This window comes from Pleurodeles waltl, chromosome 7 (assembly GCF_031143425.1).
Source record: "Pleurodeles waltl isolate 20211129_DDA chromosome 7, aPleWal1.hap1.20221129, whole genome shotgun sequence".
Taxonomy (NCBI): Eukaryota; Metazoa; Chordata; class Amphibia; order Caudata; family Salamandridae; genus Pleurodeles; species Pleurodeles waltl.
Window position 1 is genome coordinate 468190807 of NC_090446.1, and position 27416 is coordinate 468218222.

Below are 27416 nucleotides of genomic sequence, written 5' to 3' on the forward strand. Positions count from 1 at the left end.
AGCAGACTTGCGCCCCCGGAAATATAAGGGCCCAATATATTGCATAGTATGTGGATCCGGAAAAGAGGATTTTATACATTTAAGTTCTATCTGTCCCATGGTAAAGCAAGCATTGGCTGCTTTATTGAAAAAAATGGTTCTGGATAGAGGGGTTCGCACGTGCAGGTCAGCAATTATTTGTAGCCTTAAACCGGAAGACACACAATTAAATTGTAAATTAATTATATCCCCGCAGATACATGCAAAGGTTGTGATCATGATAGCAAAACTGGAACAACTAGCATCCTCGGTAGAGTAGAATTAGTTTGACTGGCATCCTTTGGAAGTCTAATGCTACGTGAGCAGTCAATAACATTTACGTCATTTGAAATAATGTAACCGATTCTTCAGCAACACTGATTTGATTTAAAAAACACAGTCCTATGGGTTTTATTACTGACGGAGCACCTAATTAAATAACCAAGTAATCTAATTCTGTTTGTACTATATATCACTTCGACAGATCTTAACGGCTACTTTTATACCCTTTTACTCCAAGAGGAAAAGTGTCATGGTTTTATTGTTGGATTTGTAATATTGTTCTGGTTTTAACTAACTAAACAATAAAGAGTCATTCATCAGTCAACCTTGAAAGTATAAAAAGCTGAGCTGGTACCTCCAGGTTTTAAAGCTGTGAACCTGTAGGGCAAGCTGATCTCTGAAATAGGCATGTTGATCGTCTCAGTGTCTTTCAGCGATGAGATTCCAGCACACACTGTCAGAAGATGCTGGCATGATGAGAGCTCTGTTGTTATCTCAGTTTGAGATAGTAGTAGGAAGAGGCCAATTGACTCCTGGTATTGAGTGGCTATGCAATCAGTGATGTTAAAACATAACTAAGGGCCATGTGCACGAACACTTTTTCCCATAGACACAGAATGGGCAAAAACCTTTGCTACATCTGGTCCTATGTCCCTTATTTACATATGGGATGGCACATGGTTCTATATATTAATGCCACGTGGCAGGCTGGTTACATTTCATAACTTTACCCACCTTCTCTTCCACTGGAACATGTATCACCCCACAGCCAACCCTCATCTTACCAGTTCCAGATCCCCAGGAAGCATCACATATTTTTGAGTTAGATACACCACAATGCTTCTTGGGCAGTGTAAAGCTCACAGATGCTATCTCGCTAGCTATGATATGCCCCTTTCTCTATTTCTTCTTTTCACCATCCTCACCTGCCACCTACATCTGCCTTCATGAAGGTCACAGTTCAGGACGTTCTTTGTTCCTGCTTACTTCTCCACCTCCTGAAGTCTGGTGTCCGTGTGTTCTGGTTGTACTTACATCTAAGCATCTTCCGATTGGCTGCCTGATGCTCAGGGTGACACTTCCAACACCAGCGCTCATGCCTTCACTGATGCATTGGTGCTTCACTGCGGTACACTGAAAACCAAACACTTGCCTTCAATTGATCATTGTCTAGTCATGGGGTAGGAAAAGAAGACCATATTGCTGTCTACCACCAATCCGAATAGACCCTGGTACTCCCTACATCCTCTATTAACTATGTACATGTAAAACATGTGCTAGCGTTTGGAAGTAAGCTAATGGCTTGACATTGTACATTACAAACTGTACAATAAATAAATAAATACAATACAATTGATTTAGGCAAACAGCTCGCAGCACTGTCCCATAAGAAAAATCTCTAGTGTTCTGGTGGATCTGTTGCCAGTGGTGTAACTTAGTTACCTGCCGCCGCTGCTGTGGGAATTCTTCAAACTACGGACCATGTGCGTGTGCGATTCTCGAATGTCAAAGGCCCCCACCACATTTAGCACTGTAGGGCTACATTGTTTTGTACTCCACTGTCCAGTGCACACGTTCCTGCCCACAGCCTGGTCACAACTCAATGTGCTGTTTCACCGAAAACATCAATACACAACATCCTCAGACGTGAACTGCTCCGGCCCTGCCAGAGCAGATCCCTACAAATGCCCTTCCGCATATTATAGGCAGCATCTTTTTTAGGTCTGGCTTTGGACATCCTCAGCAGCTGCCGGACCACATCATCAGTTCTTAAAAACATAGCACAGAGAGAGTGCTTTGTCTCAGCCCTCTCCAGCCGTTGGCTTCTATGGGATTTTCTTTATTTGCAATTCCTTGGATGTGCCGTCAATTAAGGCCATTGCACTCCGTGCATGATTATATTGCCCGATTTGTGTGCCCATTAAGTATGGTAAAGGGTCATCACAGAATGCTTTTGTTACTTTGACGACAGAACAACATTTTAATTTGCTGGGTTATGGCTTTTTGGTTTAGCTAATGTTTGGATGACTTAATAGGTCATTAAGACACAGTGCTATTCATCACTCACCCTTGCATGTTGGTTTGCTTTACTTTGCTGTCATGGTAACTTACAAGTTGAAGATTTTTGTTCACAAAGTAAAGACATACGCACACAGGCTGTCATATATGCAATGAAAATACTGGTCATTGGACAAAAGTATTTACTATGCACTATTTTGCTGTGTATGCCTTTTAAACTCACTACTTAAAACACAAAGGGGCATATTTACAAGCCCCTTGCACTGCCCTAGGATCATTTAATTTTACGCTAAGGTGGCGTTAAGGAGGCCTTTCTCCTGCACTGTATTTACAATGCATGCATTGTGCCACTTTGTAAACCCTTCTGCCACATTATGCCTGCGTCAGGCATAATGTATGTGGGGAGGCATTTCGATGTAGGGAGGCCCGAAAAAATGGTGCACTGAAATTTACAACATTTCACTGCACTATTTTTTCTGTCATTTTTAACGCCTGCTCAGAGCAGACATTCAAATTATGCATCCATATTGACTTATGAGCCCCCCTGTGCTTTTGTTGACACTAGTGCAGCAAAGCGCCACAATAGCATAACAAATGTTGACGCTATTGTGCTAAAAACCGCCATGTTGCACCGTATTACAAATACGGCGCAACCATGGTGTCGTTAGGTGGCGGTAGGTGAACACAAGAAAAGTGGAGCATCGGGACCTATGCACCACTTTCTTGTAAATCTGCCCCATTGTTCATCTTCTGACTCCTTTTCATAGCACTCTTCTTTGATGGTACAGCTCAACCTAGTTAATACAGGCTAATTAACACAGGGGCTCTACTCCCAGCGTACTCAGTCATAACATTATCTGCCTATAATTTTGAAAGTAGATCTTTTTTGAAAAGTCAAAATACTTCCATGCCTCAAACGTTGAGAATAAGTGCCCGTATTGGCAAAAAGATCTAAGTCAATAGCTGCAGGACGAATCCTCATGTCTTAAGGGAGTCAATTCTGGCAAGCAAACAAAAAGCAGAGAAGGCAGTTAGAAATGTGTTAATCTCAAACTCAGCCGATGTAATCGAGGACTTGACTTATGAATATGATGAAGGGAAAAGAAACAGGCCAGTAGTCAAGAATACTTTTGAAGCTTCATGTCGTGCACACTGCGATCTGAGGATGTCTTTGACTTTCTGGTTCATTTTGGGGCTTTCCTGGATTTACACAGGTCTTAAGGTAACTGGGAAATTGTCAGACAGCAGCACACTAACACCAATTTACACGTCATTGTGTGATTCTGAACTATTTTGGGATTATAGCATTGTCTTCTAGGTTTGCACCCATGACACTCATCTTTTTATGTCCATATGTTCTAGGTGCCGGGGAGAAGATCGAGAACACAATGGAAGCCTTCACAAAGTAGGTCTGATGTCACTAAAAGAAAAGCATTGTGGTATTTGGAACCTTCCTACTGTTTAGGGAAGGCTCTTGGAACCAGTTAACTAGACAGTTTTTCCATCTCCCTTTTGAAGCATTCACTGCAGCTCTGGGTCATCTGCTCACTTACCTGAGCTGGCCTCCCCATTTTTATCACCATCAAAGTGTGCTAGTGAAAGAGGAAAGTGACGGGACAACCACAAATCCCTCCAATGCACTACCATTGGGTACAGGATACTTTACACAGCTTTGATTTTGTCCCACCTGCTTTTATTCGTTGAGCCTTAGCTAGCACAGCAGCTCAAGGCAGATAGAAATGTGTCTCTCCCAACTGCTCTAACTTGAGTGGCCCCACGGGCCTCCCATCTGAACACAACATATTTGTTTCACACTCCAACTTTTTTCCTTGCAGCTAAGTCCCTTGCTTCTTTTCCCAACTGCTCCACTGAACACAGCAGAAGCCTCACCACACTTCTAAGCTGATATAGTCACCTGCAAATCTCTGAAAAGCTTGCAGCATTAGGAAAGACAGGTTGCAATAATTATAATGTTTGAGCTTTTGTTGGCATGGGTATTGACATGTATCAGTGCATAACGTAGGCCCCTGCAACTCCTACTATGCATGTTCACCCCTCTAGACCTACAGTCCTTTTTATAACTATAAGGGAGCTGCTAACATGAGTGAAGAATTAGGGGCCATATTTCCAGATTTTCCAGGGGACTCACTCATCTTGAATTGGGTCCCTTCACAGTTATAGGGGGAATGGTGTCCCCTGCTGGACACAATTCTGTGCTGGAGAAGTGCCTAAAAGGAAACCTTGAAGCTGATTTTTTAGACTTATGCCCATCACTTTCACTCGCTCATGGGCTTGCCTTTGAAAAATCCTTTGATGTCATTGGTAATTGCGTTAGGTTTGTCCTGCCTTTGGGTGGTTTGTTACCGCCTTGCAGTCTGACCCTGTTACATGGATAACAGTGTCAGTCTGCAAGGCTGACTGCCAATGATTGCCAATATACTTCAGTGAGGGTGAACTATTGCCAATATACTTGATTGCCAATATACTTCAGTGAGGGTGAAGTATTATTATTTTTTTGTCTTTCCCCTTTATGCTCCATAGCAGCCATGGCCCTCACTGCGCCAACAGCGCAAACTCCATCAGTGGTATCGGAGCACTCACTGGTCACGTTGTTCACACTGTTACCTAATCAGAGTCAATTCTTTTGGCTCTCCCCTTCATGCTCCATAGGTTGAAATAATTGCTAACTTCTTCACAAAAAAAAACAGAAATTCACAACGAGGCTCTCCGGGCACAGTGGGTGAGCCGATACTACAATATTCACTGCACTTGGGAAAAGTCACCCCATAATGCTTTGCGAGCATTCTTTTTCAAAAAACATATTTGCCCATAACTCAGCCTGTGGTGGTCATAGTACAATGGGACCACCACCAAAACATTCAGCATGACACACTCCTTTGTTTAGGTCATCTCTGGGACCCTACACTAGGTTAGTGAGGACCCCAAAATAATAACCCTCCCATCATTCAGTCCCTTTTTAAGCTCTCTTATGGCTAGAACATCTATTTTACAGCTTGGAGTACTTTGTGTTCTAAGACCCTTGTATTGCAGTAGTCCTGCTAGGTCTCACAATGTGTAAAACACTAAGGGCCAGATTTATAAGTCCCTTGCACCAACTTATGCCACATTAGCGTAATTTTTTCTGATGCCAATGTGGCATTAAAGAGACATTCCCATTTGCCACTTTGTAACCCCTTGCGCCACATTATGCCTGCGCCAGGCATAATGCATTAAAGGGGAGTGCTCCAAAAATGGCATAGTGAATTCTACAAGATTTCATTGCATCTATTTTTCAGTCATTTTTAATGCCTGCACAGGCCAGATATGAAAGTGACAGCCCCATAATAACTTATGGGCCTCCCTAGTACTTTGCTGCACTAGTGACATCATATTTGGCTTTAATCCAGCAAAGAACCACAATAGCACCATAAATTATGAAGCTTTTGTGGAAATGAGCGGCATGATGTGCCATATTGCAAATATGGTGCTACCATGGTGTCAGGTGGGGGGCGCAAGAAATGTGGCGTATCTGGGCGAATGCGCTACTTTCTTATAGATCTGGCTCTTTGCTCTCTATGGGCTAAATATATGGTTGCACTGCATTACTTTGTGCCATTCTGTTTTCATGTGGTTATGCCCTCTAGAGGCTAATTATATGGTTAAATGACCATGTTTCTTACAAATGATATTTTTATTGTGGTTTCCTCTAGGGCCTGTTCTGAGCATTACAGTCAACATACTACAATATTTGCTGCATTTGATTGCCCCATAATGCATTGCAGGGCATTCTTTTACAAAACATCTTTGCTCATAACTCAGCCTTCGGTGGTCCTAGGACAATGGGACTACCTCCAAAATGTTCACCGCAACCGGGTCTTTCTGTCCCCACGCTAGGTTAGGTGTCTTTTTATCCTCTCTCATAGCTGGAACTTTTGTTTTACAGCTGAGAGTAGTTTGTGTTTTAAGGGTCTTGTTTGTAATATCATTGCTGTAGGCCTGCTAGCCCTGAAAATGTGTAATTAACTACACTCTCTAGAAGCTAAGTATATGGTTATATTGCAATACTTAAGGTAACTGGGGAATTGTCAGACAGCAGCACACTAACACCAATTTACACGTCATTGTGTGATTCTGAACTATTTTGGGATTATAGCATTGTCTTCTAGGTTTGCACCCATGACACTCCTCTTTTTATGTCCATATGTTCTAGGTTATCTCTTGATATGTTTGGGTGACCCTTCTAGTTCATTTCTCTATTTACTCCTCTGTGGCTGTTTTGTTTTGGGAATTGTGTTAGCCAGGCAGCAGCTCTGATGGTGGTGTGGTGAAAGTAGTATTTTATTGGAAATTAGCATGTCAGATTTAAATTAGGATGCTAAATGGCAGCATTTTATTTTTGGCTGCAGATAGAGGAAGAATATAATGGAAGTGCTTTAGTTATATGCAGGGCCACTGGTATTATGAGGCAGGGTTGACCAATTTATGTGGTCCAGTTATGAATTTACAACGCCAGTAGCTCCAACTCAAGCAAATATGAGATTGCATATGCTTGTTTTACTTTTGTTTCCCCTAGTGCTGTGAAACACCAGACAGATCTCCTTGAGCTGGACTGCCACCGTACGAAAGATGGCCGAGTGGTGGTATCACACGATCTCAACCTCCTGCGTCAAACAGGACATGATGTCTGCATCAATGACCTCAACTACTCGGTAAGACCATCCTTCCCTCCATGGTGGATGGTGAAGCTCTGAGCAGGGGGGTGGGAATATGTGAGCAAGCACCATGTTTCCAACAAGATAAAAACTGCTCAGAATCAATGATCCTTGCCATCACCAGGCATCACCTGGGACATTGTGGGTTCCCGAGGAAATGTTAGGGCTCAGAACAAAAGCAGTGGACAGACAAAAATGAAGAGGCTTCTTTGACACTGTAAGAAGATTTGGAACTTAGACTTTGTGCAAACCCATGTAGACCTGCCCATCTGTTAGATTAAAGGTGGGAGAGTGTCATTCTTCCAAAGCCAAGCTATCAACAATTGGGTGTTGTATCCTGTTCTGTGCGGTTGATCATCTTACCATTCATTTTTCTTACCTTGTGCTATTATTACTGCTGTGTGAACCCTAGAGCTATGTTTGCATTATGCTCAAGCTTCGGGGTAGTTGTAGGAATGCTGCTCGCTACCCCCGATGACAGGACTGCCCTACGCAGATCAGCACCATATTTTATGTCTGACTCTTTCTTTTACGAACTACTCCAAAATTAATGAATGAGGTAAAGAGGCAGAGAGTGGAGGAAAACAGTGTCAAGGGAAACTGTAACTAGGGGGAAAAGGAGTCTGCTGCCTGTCTTTCTGGGAGTGAGCTGTAAGCAAAAACCCTTAGATTCCATACAACAATCCATGCACTAGATGCATAAACGAAGTAAACCAATTGGAACTCATAGCATCAAGGAGACACAAGCATTTTGTGTTATCTTCCTGGCACCTACGAAGTGTGTTTGCACTACTATAGCTTGTTCAAGATGCTATTAAGCTTTTTAGGCACATCTAAGCCAGCGATGATCCACTGATCTCCCTTACAATCCGTGTAAGAAACGAATCGCTCTTCTGTGCTACTGTATAGACTAGATCGCAGCATCTAAATGTGTGTGGGTGATTGCAGACTGCGGGTATTTGCACTTATCTTTGGAAACCAGAGCTTATTTTCTATAATCCTACTTTGACCCAGAGCAATAGAAAGAAAGGCAGTAAGGAAGAAAATATCTAGAAAAGAGTGACAAAGGGATAAACAAGTGGGGTAAAAGACTAGTGTGAATATAAGACATAGTAAATGTATGACAATGGAAGAAAGAGGATTGAGATGGAATAATGTGTAGTCATCTTTGGTATTCCAAAACACCAGAAATCGACAGGACCAGCAGCGGTCTACTAAGAAAAACTTTCTGCCTGTGCATGTCTATATTTTTTTCATTTTTGTACAAATGAAATACCGTGAAATTCTCTGCATATACTGGAGAAACAGTAACGTTTACTGCTTAAATGTCACTAGAAATAGGCTGCACCTTTTCTGCAAAAAGAAAGCATATGAGTGACATAATGCGAAGAGTCTATCACTTAGCAGCCTTTGCAGGGGCAGGTGACATATACTTACCCAGTGTGAAGCTCAATCATACTGCTCTTTGCATCCAGACGATAGGCGTAAAAGGCAAGTAGTACTTGCTGTGACCAGGGGTATAGCTGGGTTAGTAACATTAGGAGGGGATTTGAACTTCAGATTCTGCAGCAATTACAGTGGGATTTAATGTCAAAATACGGTAAAAAGCTGGCTCTTTATATGGTATATCAAATGAGATATACCATGCAAAGAGTCCCAGGGGTTCTCTTACTAGTGGACAGGGCTTGCTCTAGCAGTCCCAAGGTGCTCTTTTGGGTGGTAGTGTGGTTGAGCAGCCTTAGGCTTATCAGAGAGGAGTGTTAGACATCTGCATAAACACACACAGTCAGTAAATGTGACACACAAGTCAATAAGGAGATCCACACCAATTTACAAAAATAACAAGTACATTTATTTATATATGTTTAGGCATCAGAATCAATACGATCAGGTAAGTATGTTTTGTAAGAAAAATCTTCACAGTTTTGAAAAGTTGACACTGCAATTTTTGGATGCTGAAATGTTATTCTATGGAGGAAAAACAAATACGGCAAACAGGTACATGGCACGAATCCCCTGGACTTAAGATAAGTATTGGGCAAGGGTCAGGACCACCCCAACAGGTCACATCGGGCAGCACTGGAGTGGCTAGGTGCAGAAGTATAGTACAGCATCGGGTGGCTAATGTTAGTTAATGGGGATCGGTCTGGTTGAAAAGAGGCTACAGGTTTGGACAGGTAAGCCAGTCAAGGAGAAACAACAGGTAGGTTCAAATCTTGAGATGCTCAGGGATGTGGGGACACCTCTGGTCCTCTTCTCCATGGGCTAGGCGCAACAGGTGCAGAGATGCCTTGAGGCACTGAGCTTTCTCCACTGGGTGCACTTGCGGTTGAGGGAGGCTGCAGGCAGAGGCTGCAGGCAGCGTAGGTGAGTCCACAGTAGACAAGTCTGTAGGGCTGGGGGACCATGTTGGCACCGTTGGCCCATTTCAGCTTGGACTGGGCAGCATGAGTGCAGTGGTGCTTTCCGGTGTCGGATTTTTGCAATCCGGAGACCTCTCAGATCTCTTGGTGTGCCTGCAGAGAGGCAGCTCCCCTGTTCCACTGGAGTTCCTGGATCTTTGTTGAAGGCAGGCAGTCCTCCCAGGCTTTCGGAGGTACAGCAGCTTGCAGGACGAGTCAACTTTGGCACAAATCGGTGGGAACTGCAGACAGGCCAGCAGGGCTGGGGCTTAGACAGGTACTTCCTCCTCAGACTTGGCTTTTGTGAGTCCTAAATGTCCTTTTTCGTAAGTCAGCAGGAATCTGATTTCCTGGTTTCTGGGGTTCCCCTAAATACTGAATTTAAGGGCGTTAATGGGAGTGTAGGGTAGTAGCCAATGGGCTACCTACCCCAGGAGTCACTATGCACCATATATGACCACCTCCTGTGGGAAATGAGCATAACCCTGTCCCAGTGTTCCTACTTCTGCAATACCAAGCTGGCAAATTTCTAAATGTGCTATCTGCATCAGGCTGCTCATCTTAGGAGTGAGACTGCCCTGAGGAGTGCACACACCTCTCTGAATAATACATTTCCCACCTGACTCACTGCCTAATGGGCCCTGGGGTAGGGAAGTCGGCATCTGTCCTTTTGAGTGAAGCCTGATCTGCAAACCAAGGGCGGTGGGCTTCTTTGAAGCCCCCTGTCTTGGAATGCACATTGGCAGGTCATCTTTGTGAGTGGGGTGTGAAAACACCTTGCCCACAGCAGGGTTTGTTTTTAACCATCCAAGAGCAAAGGCTGTCACCCTAGGGGGTCAGAATCATGTCTGGTGGTGGCAGGCTGTCTACAATTAGTCAGTCAATACACTGGTAGTTGGTAAGTTTTCAGGGGGCACCTCTAAGGTGACCTCTGGGCACGTGTATTAATAAATCCATCCCTGGCACCAGTGAGGGTTTATTAGTATGAGATGTTTGATATCAAACATCCCTATTTTCAGTAAAGCCATCATGTAGTTAGGGAACTCGCACTGACCAGGGTCCAGCACATGTATTTAAAATGGCTTCCTTGTTCACTCACTATGTCTAACAAATGACAAAGACATAACAGGGGCATATCTACTCTTGCAGGTATGTCCTCACGTGTAATATAATTCACCCTGCCTTATGGTTGTACGGCCTGCTGTAGGGGTGACTTACATATATTGCACGCAGTGTTAGGGGACAGGGCACACAGGCTGTGTGCCATGTTGTGGTTTCACTTTTCACAGAACCAAGACACACATAATACAATGGCAGTCTGCATGTGCTAGATGAGGGGTCCTTGGGTGTGGCAAAATACATGCTTGGGGACCCTTTTTGACACCTATACCTTAGGTACCAGGAGTACAGTTTAAAAGAGACATGGGGGGGGGCAAAGGATTTGCCAATTGGGGAACAATTGCACAGTTTTAAGGAAAGAGATCTGCCACTGGGGACCTGTTTACCAGGAACCCAGTGCACTTTCAGTCAAAATTGCATCAATTACCAGGCAAAACATTGGGTTGACAATGACAAAAAGGGCCACGTTCCCACACAACCCCCTTCCCGAAAACCAAAAAAATTAGACTAACCTTTCACAAGAGAATCTTCATTGTCTAAGTAGAAAAATCTGGAAAGGCCATCTACGTTGGTGTGGTCAGTCCCAGGTCCACTGTAAAGTCTATTCGCTGTTGGGAGATGGACCATCTCAACAGTTTGGGGTTTTCATCTTTCATTTGCATCAGCCATCTGAGAGACCTGTGGTCAGTTTGAACAAGGAAGGGAGAACCACACAGGTATGGTCATACCTTCTCAGGGACCAGACCACAGCAATGGCACTCCAAGGCTACTCTCTGTGGAGTATTCTCCCGTTAATGAAAGCAACAGGTTGGTCATGGCCATCATCATTGGTCTGAGATTGGACCTCTCCTATCCCATGTTCAGAGGCATCTGTCTGCACTATGAACTGCTTAGAATAATCTGGAGCTTTTAGAATGGGTGCTAAGCACATTGCTTCCTTCAGAGTGTCAAAAGCATTTTGACAGCTCACTGCTCAGTGTACTTTGTTTGGCATCTTGTTGGAGGTCAGTTCTGTGACATTCACAAATCTCCTCCAGTACCCAGTAAAGCCAAGGAATGCCCTGGCCAGGGTCTGGGTGGTTGGGGCTTTCCAGTTCAGAATTGTCTGGAGCTAGGGTTGTTGTGGTTGAACTTGGCCTCCACCAACCAGCTGACCCAAGTATACAACCTTGACCTGCCCTACCTGTCACTTGCTTGCCTTGATAGTGAGGCCTACACTTGGCAGAGCTTCAAGAACCTTGGCAAGATGGATCAGGTGATCCTGAAAAATGGAGCTAAAAAACAGTAATATCATCAAGATATGCTGCACTAAAGGCTTCCAACCCAGCAGGGACTTTATTTATCAACCTTTGGAAGGAGGCAGGGACATTATTTAAACTAAATGTCATAAAAGTGAACTGGGGTCAGACCAATTTGCCAGTACTTTGATGTCAAATCAAAAGTACTGAGCAATTTGGCTGCTCCTAACCTGTCAATCAGATTGCCTGCTCTTGGAATAGGGTGTGCATCTGTCTTAGTGACAGCATTGAAACCTCTATAGTCCACACAGAACCTCAGTATTGGTTTACCTTCCTTGGAATGAAGTTTGGAGACAGGTACTGTCAGAGGACTCAATTACCCCTAAATACAGCATCTTGCTCACTTCAGCTCTGGTGCTATCCTTCACTTGGTCAGGCTGTCTGTATATTTTGCTTTTGACAGGCATGTAGTCACCAGTGTCCACATCATGGACACTCCAGTTAGACTGATCAGGGGTAGGGTAAAAGAGATCAGCATACTGCTATAGAACCTGCCTGCTGTCAGCTTGACTCTGGACAGTGAGATTGTTTGAAAGGACCACTCCATCAACTGGCCCATCTTTCAGGCTGTGGGAGAGGAAATCGGGGACAGACTCACTCTCTTCTTCCTCAGCCTCATCAGTGACCGTAAGCATGACCAGATCAGCCCTTTCATGGAAGAGCTTTATTTGGTTCACATGGATAACCCTGTGTAGGTTTCTGGCAGTGTCTAGGTCACCTAGATTGGTGACCTTGCTCTTCTTTTCAAGGATAGGGTTAGGGCCACTCCATTTGTCCTGGAGTGCCATGGGAGAGCCACAGGCACAAGTACCCACACCTTCTGCCCTAGTTGGAACTCCACCATGGCAGCCTTTTGGTCATACCAGAGCTTCTTGAGATCTTTGCTGGCCTCAAGGTTTTTGGGTGCTTGTACTCAGCTGTCCTTGAATACAGGCCAAGCACATAATCCACAATGCCTTGTTTGGGCTTTTTGATAGGTCTCTCCCAGCCTTCCCTCACTAGACACAGTGGTCCCTTTATAGGTTGACCAAACAGAAGTTCAAAAGGGGAAAATCCAACTCCCTTCTGTGGCACTTCTCTGTAGGTGAAAATCAAGCATGTAACAGGATATCCCATCTCCGTTTGAGTTTAACAGGGAGACCTGCAATCATGTCTTTCATTGTTTTATTGAATCTCTTAACTAAACCATTTCCTTGTGGGTGATATGGAGTAGTGAATCATAAGTCACTCCACATCGCCTTGAGGATTGCAGACATGAAGTTACAACATCTGTCTGATACCACCTCCTTAGGGAGGCCTACTCTAGTAAAAATACTGAGTAGGGTCCTACCAACTGCAGGAGCAGGGATAGTCCTAAGGGTTGTAGCTTCAGGGTACCTGATGGCGTGGTCCACTATCACCAGTATGAATCTGTTCCCTGGTGCTGTTTGAGAAGTCTGTGATGCCAACAACGTCAACCCCTAGACTTTCAAAGGGAACCCCAACCACTGGAACTGGAATTAAGGAGGTCTTTGGGTGGTCACCTGTCTTGCCACTGGCTTGACAAGTGACACAGGATTTACAAAACTCCTTCACCGTCTGGGACATGCCTGGCCAGTAGAAGTGAGCAACTAACCTACCTCACGTTTTGGTCTGGCCAAGATGCCCAGCTAAGGGGATGTCATGAACCAAAGTGAGTAGGAACTCACTATACATCTGAGGCACCACCGCTCTCCTAGTGGCACCAGGTTCAGGGTCTCTGGCCTCAATATACAGGAGTATGCAGTATACAGGAGTCCTTCCTCCCAATTGGTTTTCCTAGTTAGCAGCTTTCTGTCTCAGGCTCTCAAGTGTGGGACAGGTCCTCTTCCCCTGGCAAAGCTCTTCCCTAGAGGGTCTTCCTGGGCCGAGGAGCTCTGCCGTGTAAGGTCCAAGTTCCTTGGAATCATTTCCCTCAAGAGCTGACAAGTCTTCTCCCTGAGGAGAGGGGAGCAAATCCTGGGGCTAATCAGAAGCTGGTTTACCAGATTTCCTGCCTTTTCTCTTGGAGGGCTGTGCCATTATTCTAGGCTCCAGCACCTCGTTTTCTTCATGGGCTTTGCATTTAGCTCTGGTTTTCAGACACAACCATTCAGGTATACCTAGCATGGCTGCACAGGTCTTTCTTTCAACCTCAGCCCGTGCTGGGTACTTCAGATCATTTTCTAGCAGACAGGCTACAGGAATAGCAGAGGATACCAACACCTTTTTGTGGCCAGCAATCCCTCTCCACTCTAAGGACACCATTATCATGTGATGGACCTTAACTTGATTGTAATCACTAATGTCTGTGAAAGTTTAACCAGTCAGATACTGTTCTGGGGATATCAGTTTTTCAGTCACCACTGTGACATTTGCACCTGTATTCCTCAGTGCTTCAACTCTGATCCCTTTAATATGAGGCTGTTGTCTGTACTTCTCCAGATTACTCGGCCAGATGGCCAGGGTAGCTACATCCACCCCACCTTCATAGACTGAAGTTGCTTTTGTGAACTCTCTGACATGGTCAGGGGTCATTTGGGATCCCATCTGGAGACTTGCCACTGCAGAAGGAGCTGCAGGCGCACTAGGGAGATTATGTTTGGGACAGACAGGGTATCCAGTGCCCATTGGCTTTGCAATTGAAGCACCAAGCGTACTTAGTATCCCAGTTCGTGCCCTGGTACCCACCCTTAATCTGTGTCTTGTTTCGGGCCCACCCCCCTGAACAGTTTTTTGGGGGCCTTTAGAAGACTCTTTGGGCCAGATGAATCATTATTTTGAATATTGATTACTTAATTGTGATTGTCGGCAAATCATAATTAGGTAATCATTATTTGAATATATGAATCTTCAGGAGTTTCATTTAGCTTTCCTAATGGCTCGCAAATAGACCTACCTCATTAATATTCATGAGATAGATCGCAATTTGGAACGCTAAAATTAAAGGGATGGAGGCCTGCTAGGCTCAGCAGACCACTATATCTGTGATTGCTTTTAAATAAAGCAATGTTTTTTTTATAAGCAGTCCATTTTCCTTAAAGAAAAACGGTATGTGTTTAAAAAAGAAAAATGAAAGTTTTCTTTACAACTTTTAAAATGTTTTTGCATGCATTCACAAAGGGTAAGGGGACACTTGGGTACCCCGTCCCGTTTGCGAATGGGTTACCACCTACTTGAAGTAGGTGGTAAAATGCAAATGTTTTGCGACCACATTTCGGTCACAAAACATTCCTACATACCGCTGTGGTTCGGTATTAGGAAGGGACGCCCTTGACACCCCCCTTCCTAATACCGAATTTGTATGTATTTGCAATTCCAAAGTGTAACATGTTACCAAATCGCAAATTGGAATACATACATACCAAAATGCATTTTGCAACCGCAAAAATGCATGATACATATGGCCCATGATTTTTATCTTTAGACTGGTCACCATGTTTCCCGAGGGGGAGCTTAGCAAATCCTTTCATTTTTTCACCCCCACCATGAGTTGTCTTAAATTCCATAGTCTTGACTCAGCGGTCTGCCTTCTTTCCCAAATCTTGGGGGGAAATTGGACGTAGGTCGATAAGGTACTGATGCAATTTTTCAGAAACACAGTTACTTAACAGATGCTCTTTCATAATATGATTATGAAGCCCTTCATAGTCTTGCAGCTGGTTCCCTTTTAACCACAAAACACAATATTTTGTAAAATGAACAACATTTTTGTTTGATTTCCTTCGAAGCAGAGAGGGAGAGAGTGTGTGTGCCTTTTTGTCTGCGTTCATGTAAAAATTCCTTGTGAAATCCGACAGACACAGCACCATACCCGACTGAACAGTGGCAGCTGCCACTGAACAGGGGCGGCAGGGATGATTAAAAATAAATAAGTAAATAAAACCCACTTACCTGCTGTGAACTGGGACCGGTTGGTCTCCTCATATGGAAGCACACATGCTCCCAGACTCCCCTCACCCAATCACGATGCTGCTGTCACCAGTATGACAGCAGCATCGTGATTGGGGTGAGCGGCCTGCTTCGGTACTCTCACAGGGGGCGGGACACTATGCACTTTTTCCTCCTCGCTGTGCAATACAGCTGGGAGAGAAAAGCAAAGTGCACATGTCTGTTTGTCCAGACCAACACGGCCGGCCAAACAGACATACGCACTTATGGTGCACTCACCACTCCCTCCCCCAGCTCCCTCCAGCCCTGCCCTGCCCTAACCTGGCTCAACTAAAAATAAAATGATGATAACGCTTCGTTATTATCATTTTATTTTTCCTTCTGCTGCAAGCAGTGAGGCAACGCTCCTCCGCCTTAGCGGTGGTGCTGCTGCTGCGACTGAAAGCATTTGGACTCATCTATTTTCCAGAAAATACATTTATTAGGGGGTGTAACATCACAAACCACAACCCCCAAATAGGCTCCTGGCTGTGAAAAGAGCTTTTTCATGTTTAGCTGCCCACATAATGAGCTTTGGCTCCACCTCATGCTATTGGCTCTTTGGTGTATTGTTCCACCTTCTGTGGGGTGCTTACATTGCAGTGCATAGAGGTGCAGTGCTTACACTGTAGTGCAAGGGGATTATTTTACATCTCGATGGTATACTGAATCGTCACACCTTAAATTCTTTAACTCACTCTTTTGGCTTGCCAGAGCGTTTTGTTGATGGATTGTGAAACAGGTCATGGGAAAAACAAAAAACAGAAAGGACATTGAAACTTCTGATTACAAAGGCGCACATAAGAACTGAGCAGTTCAGTGGGCACATCATGCAAGCATGTACAATTTCTGTGTTTAAGACTGAGAAGTATGATCAGCAAAACTCACGTTTCAAATGAACCCCTTCTCTGCCAGGCCTTTTCCCCTCAGGTGCCAGGCCTTTTTTGGCTATTTGGGGCAGTTCACGCTTAGGCCCCCATAACTTTTTGCCAACATAAGCTACCCATGCCAAATATGCGCCCTTTTTTCCCAACATCCTAGGGATTCTAGAGGTACCCAGACTTTGTGGGTTCCCCTGAAGGAGACCAAGAAATTGCCCAAAATACAGTGAAAATGTTGTTTTAAAAAACAAAAAGTGAAAAAAGGCTGCAGAAGAAGGCTTGTGTTTTTTTCCCTGAAAATGGCATCAACAAAGGGTTTGCAGTGGTAAAATCACTTGCTTTCCACCTTTCAGGAACAGGCAGACTTAAATGGAAACCCCCAATTTTCACAATTTTGGCATTTTACTGGGACATAACCCATTTTTACTATTTTGTGTGCTTTTAGCCTCTTTCCAGTTAGTGACAGAAATAGGTATGAAACCAATGCTGGATGCCAGAAAGCTAAACATTTCTGAAAAGTAGACAAAATTCTGAATTCAGCGGGGTAATTTGTGTAGATCCTACAAGGTTTTCCTACAGAAAATAACAGCTGAAATAAAAAAAAATTGAATTTGATGTGAAAAAAACAGCCATTTTTCTCAATGTTTTACTCTGTAACTTATTCCTGCAATGTAAGATTTTTGAAAAGCAATATACCGTTACATCTGCTGGACTCTTCTGGTTGTGGGGACATATAGGGCTTATAGGTTCATTCTATACCGGGTATACAGCAATTCATTTGCTGAAATATAGAGTGAAAAATAGGTGTCAAGAAAACCTTTGCATTTCCAAAATGGGCACAAGATAAGGTGTTGGGAAGTAGTGGTTATTTGCACATCGCTGAATTCCAGCGTCCCCATACTAGCATGTGAGTTACAGGGCATTTCTCAAATAGACTTATTTTTTGCACAATGTCTTACGTTTGGAAGGAAAAAATGTAGAGAAAGACAAGGGAAAATAACACTTGTTTTGCTATTCTGTTTTCCCCGAAATCTCCCAATAAAAATGGTACCTCACTTACGTGGGTAGGCCTAATGCTCGCGACAGGAAACACAACATGGACACATCTCATTTTTACATTGAAACCTGATGCGTTTTTGCAAAGTGCCTAGCTGTAGATTTTGGCCTCTAGCTTAGCCGGCACCTAGGAAAACCTACCAAACCTGCACATTTTTTAAAACTAGACACCTAGGGGAATCCAAGATGGGGTGACTTGTGGGGCTCTCGCCAGGTTCTGTTACCCAGAATCCTTTGCAAACCTCAAAATGTGGCTAAACAAAACACTTTTTCCTCACATTTTGGTGACACAAATTTCTGGAATCTTAGAGGACCCACAAATTTTCACCCAGCGTTCCCCCAAAGTCTCCAGATAAAAATGAAACCTCACTTGTGTAGGTAGGCCAAGTGCCCGCGAAAGGAAATGCCCCAAAACACTATCTGGACACATCAAAATTATCAAATACAAAACTACCTTCTTTTGCGGGGGCACCTGTGTTTTTGGTCCTGGGCTCAGCAGCCATATAGAGAAACCTACCAAACCCAGACATTTCTGAAAACTATACACCCGAGGGAGTCCAGGGAGGTGTGACTTGCGTGGATCCCCCAATGTTTTCTTACCCAGAATCCTTAGCAAACATCAAATTTACCTAAAGAATCACATTTTCCACATTTCTGTGTGGGATCACTGCACCGGGACAAATTTCCTACCACCCAATGTTCCCCTCAGTCTCCCGGTAAAAATGATACCTCACCTGTGTAGGGGGGCCAAGTGCCTGTGACGGGGAAGAGCCAAAAACATGTTGAAATTGAGGGTGAATCAAAGCAGGTCCAAAAGGGCAGTTTAAAAAAAAAACATTTTTAGGTTGACAACTGCAGGAGAATTTTTATCGGTATAGATGAGAAAATGCTGCGAGGTAGTAATTTTGTGGATTCCTGCAGATTCCGGAAGGTTCCATCACAAAAATGTGGGAAAAATATGTGATTTCCAGCAAAGTTGGAGGTTTGAAGGGCATTGTGGGTAAGAAAATGGTGTGGGGTGCATGTGAAGCACACCACTCTGGAATCACCCAGATGTTTCGTTTTCAGATGTGTCTAGGTCTTGTGGATTTTTCTACATGGAGGCGTCCCAAAGTCCAAAAAGTGCAGCCCTCACCATTCCAAGTGGGACAATTTTGAGAGTTAGCCAAGCTCTCATGGGCCAAATGTAAAACCAAAACCCAAAATAATCAAATGTCCTCTTGCTGGCTGTGGGATAAGATGTTTTAGTGTGCGGGGAGAGCTGAAAGACTGTTACCCTCTTCATTTGCGGTGGGGGCATAACCAGGCCCATACTGGTTGGTAGCCACTACCCCACTATTTTATGTTTTTTTAATTCCCTGGCATCTAGTAGACTTTCTGCCCCCCTGGGGTGTGGATCAGGGGTAATCGTCTCATCTGCCCACTAGTGAGCAGAACAACTTTAGCCCCATTTATTTGGGTACTAGTGAGCAGAACAACTTTGGCCCCATTTATTTGGGGTGAGGGTATGGTCATACCCCCACCCTCTCATTTTGGAGAAAAAAAATCTTCCCTGGTCTCTGGTGGGCTTTCTGCCCCCCCCACACTTTGGGGCAGATGGGCCTTCCAAAAATAGGTGCTAAGCAACCTTAGCACCATTATTTAACACCTCCTCCCACCCTTGCATCATTTTAGCACAGGGGGTAAATAGGGGATAGGACCATTTCATTTTTTGGATGGGACACCTACCTTGCATCTCATTGACTCATCTAAAAAATGGTGCAAACTCCTATATTTTGAGTCAAAATATAAATGTGGAGTTAAGTTTGTGGCAAATTTACGTAAAAATATTTGATGCAAATATGGTGCAAAAGGAGTATAAATATGGCCCTTAGTTATTTTACATTTCTAATGCAGAGCTGTGCTAGCTGTCTGCTGGATTTCAGTGCGCTTTATAGTGCAACAACCAGAGAGAAAGGGGCATATTTATAATGCCCTAGCGCCACCTTGCGCCACACTAACGTCATTATTTTTTAAGTTAATGTTGGCCAACAAGGCCGAAGTCCCCACGCCATATTTACAGGGTGGCGCAATGCATGCATTGTGTCACTCTGTAACCCTTTGCGCTACATTATGCCTGGGCCCAATGAATTTTAAATTAAATATGGTGCACACATGGTGGCGGTAGGGGGCTGCTAAGGGGTGCAGAGAAAGTAGCACTGCACTCTCAGCGCCACTTTCCCTGCACCCTTTAGCACTTCCCTACTGCAACCATGTGTGCGCTGTATTTAAAATATGGCGCACCATGCCGCAGGGTAGGGGGCAATAGCGTCATTTCTCATGATGCTATTGATGTACTCAGCAGTAGTAGCACCAAAATATTGCCACTTCTCCTGCAGAGTACATAGGGCCCCATTATAAAGAATGGAAGCCCCCTTTTAACGCCTGCCCTGAGCAGGCGTTAAAAGTGCTGTAAAAAAAAGGCACAAGGAAATCTCATAGATTTCCTTATGTCATTTTTCCAGCTTCCCTAATGGGGGAACGCCCCCTTTGCATACATTATGCCTGGTGCAGGCATAATGTAGCGCAAAGGATTACAGAGTGGCGCAATGCAATACATGGTGCAGGGATTTAGGCCTTGTTGGGCCACATTAACATCAAAAACAATGACGTTAATGTGGCGCAAGGTGGCACTAGGGCATTATAAATATACCCTTTGTTTGCATAGAACATAAGAATGAAAACATGAGACACATAAAATCATTACAAAGAACTTAAAAATTAGAGAAAACGAGGAAACCAACTCCTATTCATACAAACACAGAAGTGGACATGCTCGAGCGCTCAGAGAATTCAATGGCGCAATTTCCATTGGTGGGCAGTGAACGCAATCACTGGTAACATACTCGTTAATAATGAAACCCAGGAGTAGCCATGTTCCACTCATGTTCTGGAATGAACAGAATTTCAATCGGGCTCATAGATTGAATTTGAACACAAGCTCAGAAATGGGCAGGATTAGCAGACAGGATTGGAAATGGGCAGGGGTAGGGCGCAGTCTCAGAACTGGGTAGACAGGCACACAGGCTCAGAAGTAAGTAAACCAAGGAAGGGCATACAGGAGGGTTTGTGTACGGACACATAAACGATGCAAATGAGAGCATCTTAGTCTTGGAAGGACTAATGGAGAGAAAAGAGCTGCACATTATTCGCAATACTTGTGAGGCGCAAAACTGCTACTTAAAAAAGGCATCCTGGCGCAACACTTCAGGGCAGGTGAACATGCTAAGTTGGAAGATTGAAGAGACTCGGAACAGGAAGTTAGATTTGGGAGTGGTCAACAAAAAGATGGAATGAAAACCCAAATTAAATAAGATCACCAAGAAAGGATGTGTAGAGGAAGATTGGAAGAGGACCAAGCGCTGGAAAACAGCAACCAAAGGCACTGGAGGAACTGCATAGGCATTAAGCCAAAAAATAAAAGAATTAAAAGGTAGGAATTGAATAACTTGAAGATACCAACATTAATACTTCTTCAGTTCCACAGCGTTCATCATACCACGCCAGATGCCCATGCCAGCACCAACGAGCCACGGGCTAGGGGAGCCCCTGGTCCTAATCAGAAATGGGTTGGATGATTGGATGATGTTGGTAACCTGCCTTCAGTTGATGTCATAACCACATGCAGAACTTAATGCACTACGCTCTGTATGTGGATAGGGAGTTTAAAACATGTATACATTGACGGTTCTTTATAGTGCCCCTGGAACCCATGAGTGGTAGTATGCTTTCGAGAAAACCAAAGAAGTTTGTCAGCTGCGAAAAAAGATGAATCGACGAGCTGAGCTTATACACCAAGAGATGCATTCACTAGAGCTGGAAAAGAAGATTGCCTGGGATAACTGCTCTACATCAGATGTGAAGCAGGCGGAACACATGAGACTTTTGCTTGATGTTGATTAGAAGTAGCCAGCAGTGGCAGCTGCTATACCCTTGACTTGCACTCTGCTACCCATGGGACAAACTTTGCTAGCCCAGGCATAAAAACAAGCATTGGCAAAGACATCAGGCCCGGGTTTATTGTGCTTATGCATGCAATGTTAGCATATTGGAACAATGCATGTGGGAGTAAGTCAGCAGGAACAGACAGAGAGGGCTATTACTGTAAAGCAGTCACTCATACAGTTCAATGCAAGCACTCGAGTTTAGGTGAACGGATACACCCAAACAACCAATAGCATTAGGGGAGAGGTGAATACTCCAGTGAGCTGAGCCAAGACGTGATTGGCAAAGTGTGAAGGCAATAGTTGAAAGAGGCAGGTCTAAGGCAGGCAGTGGTTGAAAGGGGTGAACACAAAGCCCACACTATGTATATTGTTTGCAACAGGTCTATGGACATTCGCTGGCCAAAAGCACACCTAAATATGTCCTGCAGGGAAAGAGAAAACACAGTAGGGCCAGCATCTGGTGCCATCTAGTGCTTTTAACCGTGTTAGCTGTGTCATTAATAAATAGGACAGCTTTGCATTAAAACCTTTCAATGTTGCAGCAGGAACCCTCAAAAACTGAAGGGCTTAGGAAATGCCCTGTGGTCCTGACGTCTGAAGGGCCTGGTGTGGACCAGTGTGCTTACGAAGATAAGCCTTGCAGCTCTGCGTGCTGGTGATTCACGGGAAGTTTCTGATTTGCTTTATGGTTCTGAGGGAACGGAGGACTTTCTGTGATTAGGCCACAAGGTTGATCAGGGGAATGAGGATAAGAGTAGGGTCCATCCAGGTGGAAGCCAAGAGAGTTCACTTGCTGAGATATTGTGGGAAGGAAGCCTTTGACACTGAATTGATTATTCAGTGATGGAGCAGATCTTTTTTTTTCCTGTGTAATGAAGAGGTATTAAGGTGGTCATTCCGACCGTGGCGGTCGGCGGTGAAGCGGCGGTAAGACCACCAACAGGCTGGCGGTCTTTTTTCATGTATTCTGACCATGGCAGTTACCGCCATGGCCAGCCGCGCTTCACCATTCTGACCGCCACGGCGGTAACGACCGCCGGGCTGGAGACCTGGGTCTCCAGCCCAGCAGTCGTCACATACCGCCGGCGGTATTCCAACCCGCCAGACCCCGGCTTACCGCCATGGATTTCATGCGGTTTGGGACCGCCATGAAATCCATGGCGGTAAGCACTATCAGTGCCAGGGAATCCCTTCCCTGGCACTGATAGGGGTCTCCCCCACCCCAAACCTCCACCCAGACTCTCTCCCCTACCCCCCCCACCACCCCTGCCACCCCCAAAAGGTTGCAGGACCCCCGTCCCCCACCCCGATCCCCAACATATACACACACATACATGCACGCATTCATGCACGCATTCATGCACATACACACCCCCCCTCATTCATGCACGCATTCATGCACGCATTCACACGCCCCCTCAACATACACACACGCACACCCCCATTCACGCACACAATTCACAACACCCCCCCACCCCCCTTCCCTAGCGGACGATCACCTTACCTGTTCCTGGTGATCCTCCGGGAGGGAACGGGACCCATGGGGGCAGCTCCGCCGACACCGCCACACCAACAGAACACCGCCACAGCGAATCACAGGTTGTGATTCGCTGGGCGGTGTTCTGTTGGCGTGGCGGTGGAGGTGGAGCTACCTCCACTTCCCCGCCTGCCGCCAGTATGGCTGTTGGCGGCTCTTCGTCCGGAAACAGGCGGAGCGCTGCCAACAGTCAGAATGGCCCTTGCGGAAGACCGCCAGCACTGGCGGTCTTCTGTACGGCGGTTCCTTGGCGGTCTATTGAAAAGACCGCCGAGGTCGGAATGACCCCCTAAGTGTTTTGGGATTGAGCACAATGACTACTTTAATTTTTGCTAAAACATCAAAAGACCTGACAGCAGCTCGACTCCTCTCACACTCTGTTTCTTCTTTGCAGGAGCTGCCCCCCTACAAGGAGAAATTGGAGGTCACCTTTCTCTCAGGTAACTCACAGGAGTGCACAGTCACACCGGAGCACTAGTGCATGAATGCAGTTTAAGGTTTTCCCCCTTACGAGACCATGATTTATCTGCAAGAACTCACTTTCTCCTTCTGCCGTGCTTTGTGTTCCGTTTTCCTCCTGTGGCCCCCATGCACCCCCGTCACCTCCGATGATGCCCATCTTGTCCTTTACTGCTTCTCTCCTCCTGCACTCCGTGTCACTCCTAGTCTCAGTCCATATACATTGTATGGATTGAGTCGCTCTGAAGCCCTTGTTTTCTTCTCTCACTCATCTCTCCTACTCCTTGTTGCCACTTGTACGTGCTGTCCTCTTTCCTTTAAGCGATGCCTCTTGTATCCTTTCTCACTTTGTACTCCATCCATCTCCTCTTCAGCTTGCTGCCTCGGCGTTTTTCCAACTATGCTTTCTGAGTCCTCTTGAAAACCTGCCGCCCCACACTCCTTCTTCATTCCTTGGTACATCCTCCACAAGCTTCATCTCCTTCTACATACTTCGTTTCCTGCAGTACTTCTTGTGCTCGCTGTCCCCCTATTCTAACTCCCCCTTGCCTCGTTCATCTCTGGACTTGCTGTTTCTTCCTTGTCTCCCCCGTACTCCTTGCATCATTTTGCTGTAATTTGCCAAGCTCCTTGCTTACACGTTGTTACTTTGCTGCAGGCATCTTTGTGTACTTCTTGTCTGTCCGCGTCCCTCCCTCTTCTCCCGCTTTCCCTGTGCACAGCTCTACTCAGCGTCTCCTCGTTATCATTCTCTCCGTATTGATGGCCGTTCCGTTCTTCCTCCATGCGCTGTCTTCAGCCGTGCTGCTAACCTCCCCAGACACCCGCCTTCCTTCCGGCAACGTATTACTATCTCGTACTTCTTGTCCCCGAGTTTCTCTTTGTAATCCTTCACTCCTTGTCTCCGCCTACATACTTGTTTTCTTTGCCCCGTACTCCTTGGACCACGCCACACTTTGAGATTCTTTCTTTACTCCTTGCCAACTCATGCACTTAATTCTTTTATCCCCTCGACCACTTCCTAACCCACCCCAGACAGGCGAGCATCGCTTCCGGGTCTCCGGATGATTTACTTCTGACCTTCCCCATCTAGAAAGACGATCACAGACTTTTTGGTGTGTAAAGGGACGAAGTTTACATCACAAAAACATTCTGGGTCATACATCGGTCATTAGGATGTACCATACGGCATGCATTACTCAGAACACAGAATAAGCAATCCATTGTACATCAGATCGCCAGTGGTCATAAATCACCTGCATTTATTATTCGCTCCTTGCTGTCATCACCAAGTTATTCCATTGCCCCAAACCATCCAGCCGGCAGCACTTTATTCCAGGGGCTATTGTCAGGCGCCACGGCTTCTGGGCTTCCACTGCTACTGATGTTTGGTGTTTGCGACCCCCTGGCCGTGCCTGAGCTGCTTGTGCCATGTCAGGGTAGCACTGACCCTTTGCTGGTCCTTGGCTGTTGCAGGCGAGAATCCCTGCTGTGAGGTATCACAAGGACCCCGCTCAAGCGGCTCTTCGTCCTGGCTTGCTTTGCATCATTGGTATTGACTGGTGCTGTCTCTCCCTGCCTATAGTCTCACCGACCCTTCTTTGGCTGCAACGCCCACAGTTCCGGCACGGGTAGGTGTGACGACTACCCGGCAACAGCAATCGATGTTGCTGTTTCTGCCTTTTGGGCCCGTCTCGGCTTGCCATGCTGCCCTATTGGCTACTTCAGAACATGCTGGCCAATGCCGGGCTTGCATTTTCTCAGGCTTACAGACTCCCCCGGTCCTGCAGGGTGTGTTAGTTGCGGTCCCCTCCATGATCCGGCTTCACCTCCCAGGCCCACACTTCGTCTTGTCAGTACCCTTGTGTACCTCTCACCTTTTTCTATACTAATTTACCCTTCTGACCTCCTTGCCTCCATTTTTTGCCAGTGTATCGTACTGTATTTCTTGTTCCATGCAGCACTCTATCTCCCCATCCTCCTTGGCCCTTCTGCTACGTTTAGTCTCCTTCGCCACTCTTTCATCTATTACTCTTTGTTTCCTCATTTATTCTCGATCTCATATTTCTTTGTACAAATGATATTCTTTGGGGCTGCTTATCAAATGTATATATTTCTTATGGTTAAATTTACATATACAATTTTATGCTGAACATGTAAATAAGCCACTGCATACTTTTCATATGTTATTTGATTAGATTATTATGAGTCTGTTTTATTTAATCTATCAATATATGTAAACATTATCATAACTAATTTATCTACAAGTGCTTCACTATTAAAATATTCAGGAAAATAAAAAATAGAATAAAATAAATAAATATTTATGAACATACACAAATAAATTAGCTTCAAGTACAGCAACACTTGAAAGTCTGCGTTTGAACAAAACAACTTTATATCTTCAAATATTACCTTCCTTATACATGTAAACTCTTCAATGCAGTCATGTATCTATATATTTATCACTTTACTCCTACAATAGAAGAAAAAAAAACAATTAACTCTCTTCAATGCACTACTCTGTTTCGTCTTATACCTCTCTCAATGTATCCTCAATATATCCTCTACCTCCACTCTCTGACTCCTATTTCTAGAACCTCATTCTACTACCATGATCTCTAAAATAACACTTCTTAAGCTCTTCCCTCCTCTATCCCTCCTTGCCTCACCTAAACCTAATTTTACAACTATGAACTCCCAAATAACATTTTCTAAACTCTTCCCACATATCCCTTCTTTGACTCATCCCAACCCTCGTTTTACTACTATGACCACCACTTCCCTTCTAGACTCTACCCTCCTCATCCCTCCTTTGACGCATCCTGAACCTCCTCTTACTACTATGATCTCACAAATAACACTTCCTAGACTCTTCCCTCCACTTTCCCTCCATTGTCCTCTTCAATCCGACAAACAGACTTGCATGCCCACCACTTAAATTACCTCACAGTCCCCTAAACCAATCCACCACTAATCCTTTTTCGGTTCCGGAGTAGCGTGCTACTCACCAAAAAGCGCTTCAACGCCTCGTCAGGGGTATAAGCACTATATAACTACAATTACATTATTAAACACTTCTCCTTCTCCCGTATTCGTGTTCACCCTCTGTGCTTCTTGCCTCCTCTAAAGCTCCTTTCTCCTTGTCTTCTCTTGAGGCCATCACTCCACAGGATGTGACAAGCGGATTCCAGAGCTGGAGGAAGTATTTCAGAAATTTCCCAATATTCCTATCAATATCGAAATCAAGGAGGACGATGATGAGCTGATTAAAAAGGTGAGTGTCCCTGCACTGTGACTCGCAGTCGTGTATGCTTGAGAGCTTGGGTCGCCCTCTCCTTGCAGGGTCACTCTTTTGTTGGTCTTTACAGTTAGCAGATGACCTTGCGTCTTGCTTTGGTCATTCATGTAACCACCCAGTGCATTCTAGGAGCTGCAGCCCGGTTCACCTCAGTTGAATTAACTGACTAAAGTTCCAGATTATAAGGGCTTGTTAAGACCAGCTGGTTTAAGGCTGAATGTTTTAACCTAAAGGACCCTCAGAAAGAGGCTCTCCTCATGAGTGTTCCTAGTCCAGTGTAGCAAAACCCACTACAGAACCTGGACGTTCGTTGAGAGGTATACATCGGATGGATCTATTGGGAACAAGGTTCCCAGCCTTTTTTAATAATACCATAACACTTCCCGTAGTTATTGTTTAAAGAAACCGTTTCTGCTCGG

At 44.9% G+C, this 27416-nt stretch overlaps 1 protein-coding gene across 2 annotated transcripts in view; it reads left to right on the forward strand.

Moving 5' to 3' along the window:
- Positions 1-27416, forward strand: part of GDPD3 (glycerophosphodiester phosphodiesterase domain containing 3) — a 148944-nt gene that overhangs the window by 53223 nt on the left and 68305 nt on the right. For both annotated transcript variants that reach the window (XM_069244061.1, XM_069244060.1), the window contains exons 2-5: positions 3682-3724; positions 6893-7028; positions 23632-23677; positions 26855-26973. In XM_069244061.1, the coding sequence (XP_069100162.1) occupies positions 3682-3724; positions 6893-7028; positions 23632-23677; positions 26855-26973 (344 nt within the window). The remainder of the gene's footprint in view (positions 1-3681; positions 3725-6892; positions 7029-23631; positions 23678-26854; positions 26974-27416) is intronic.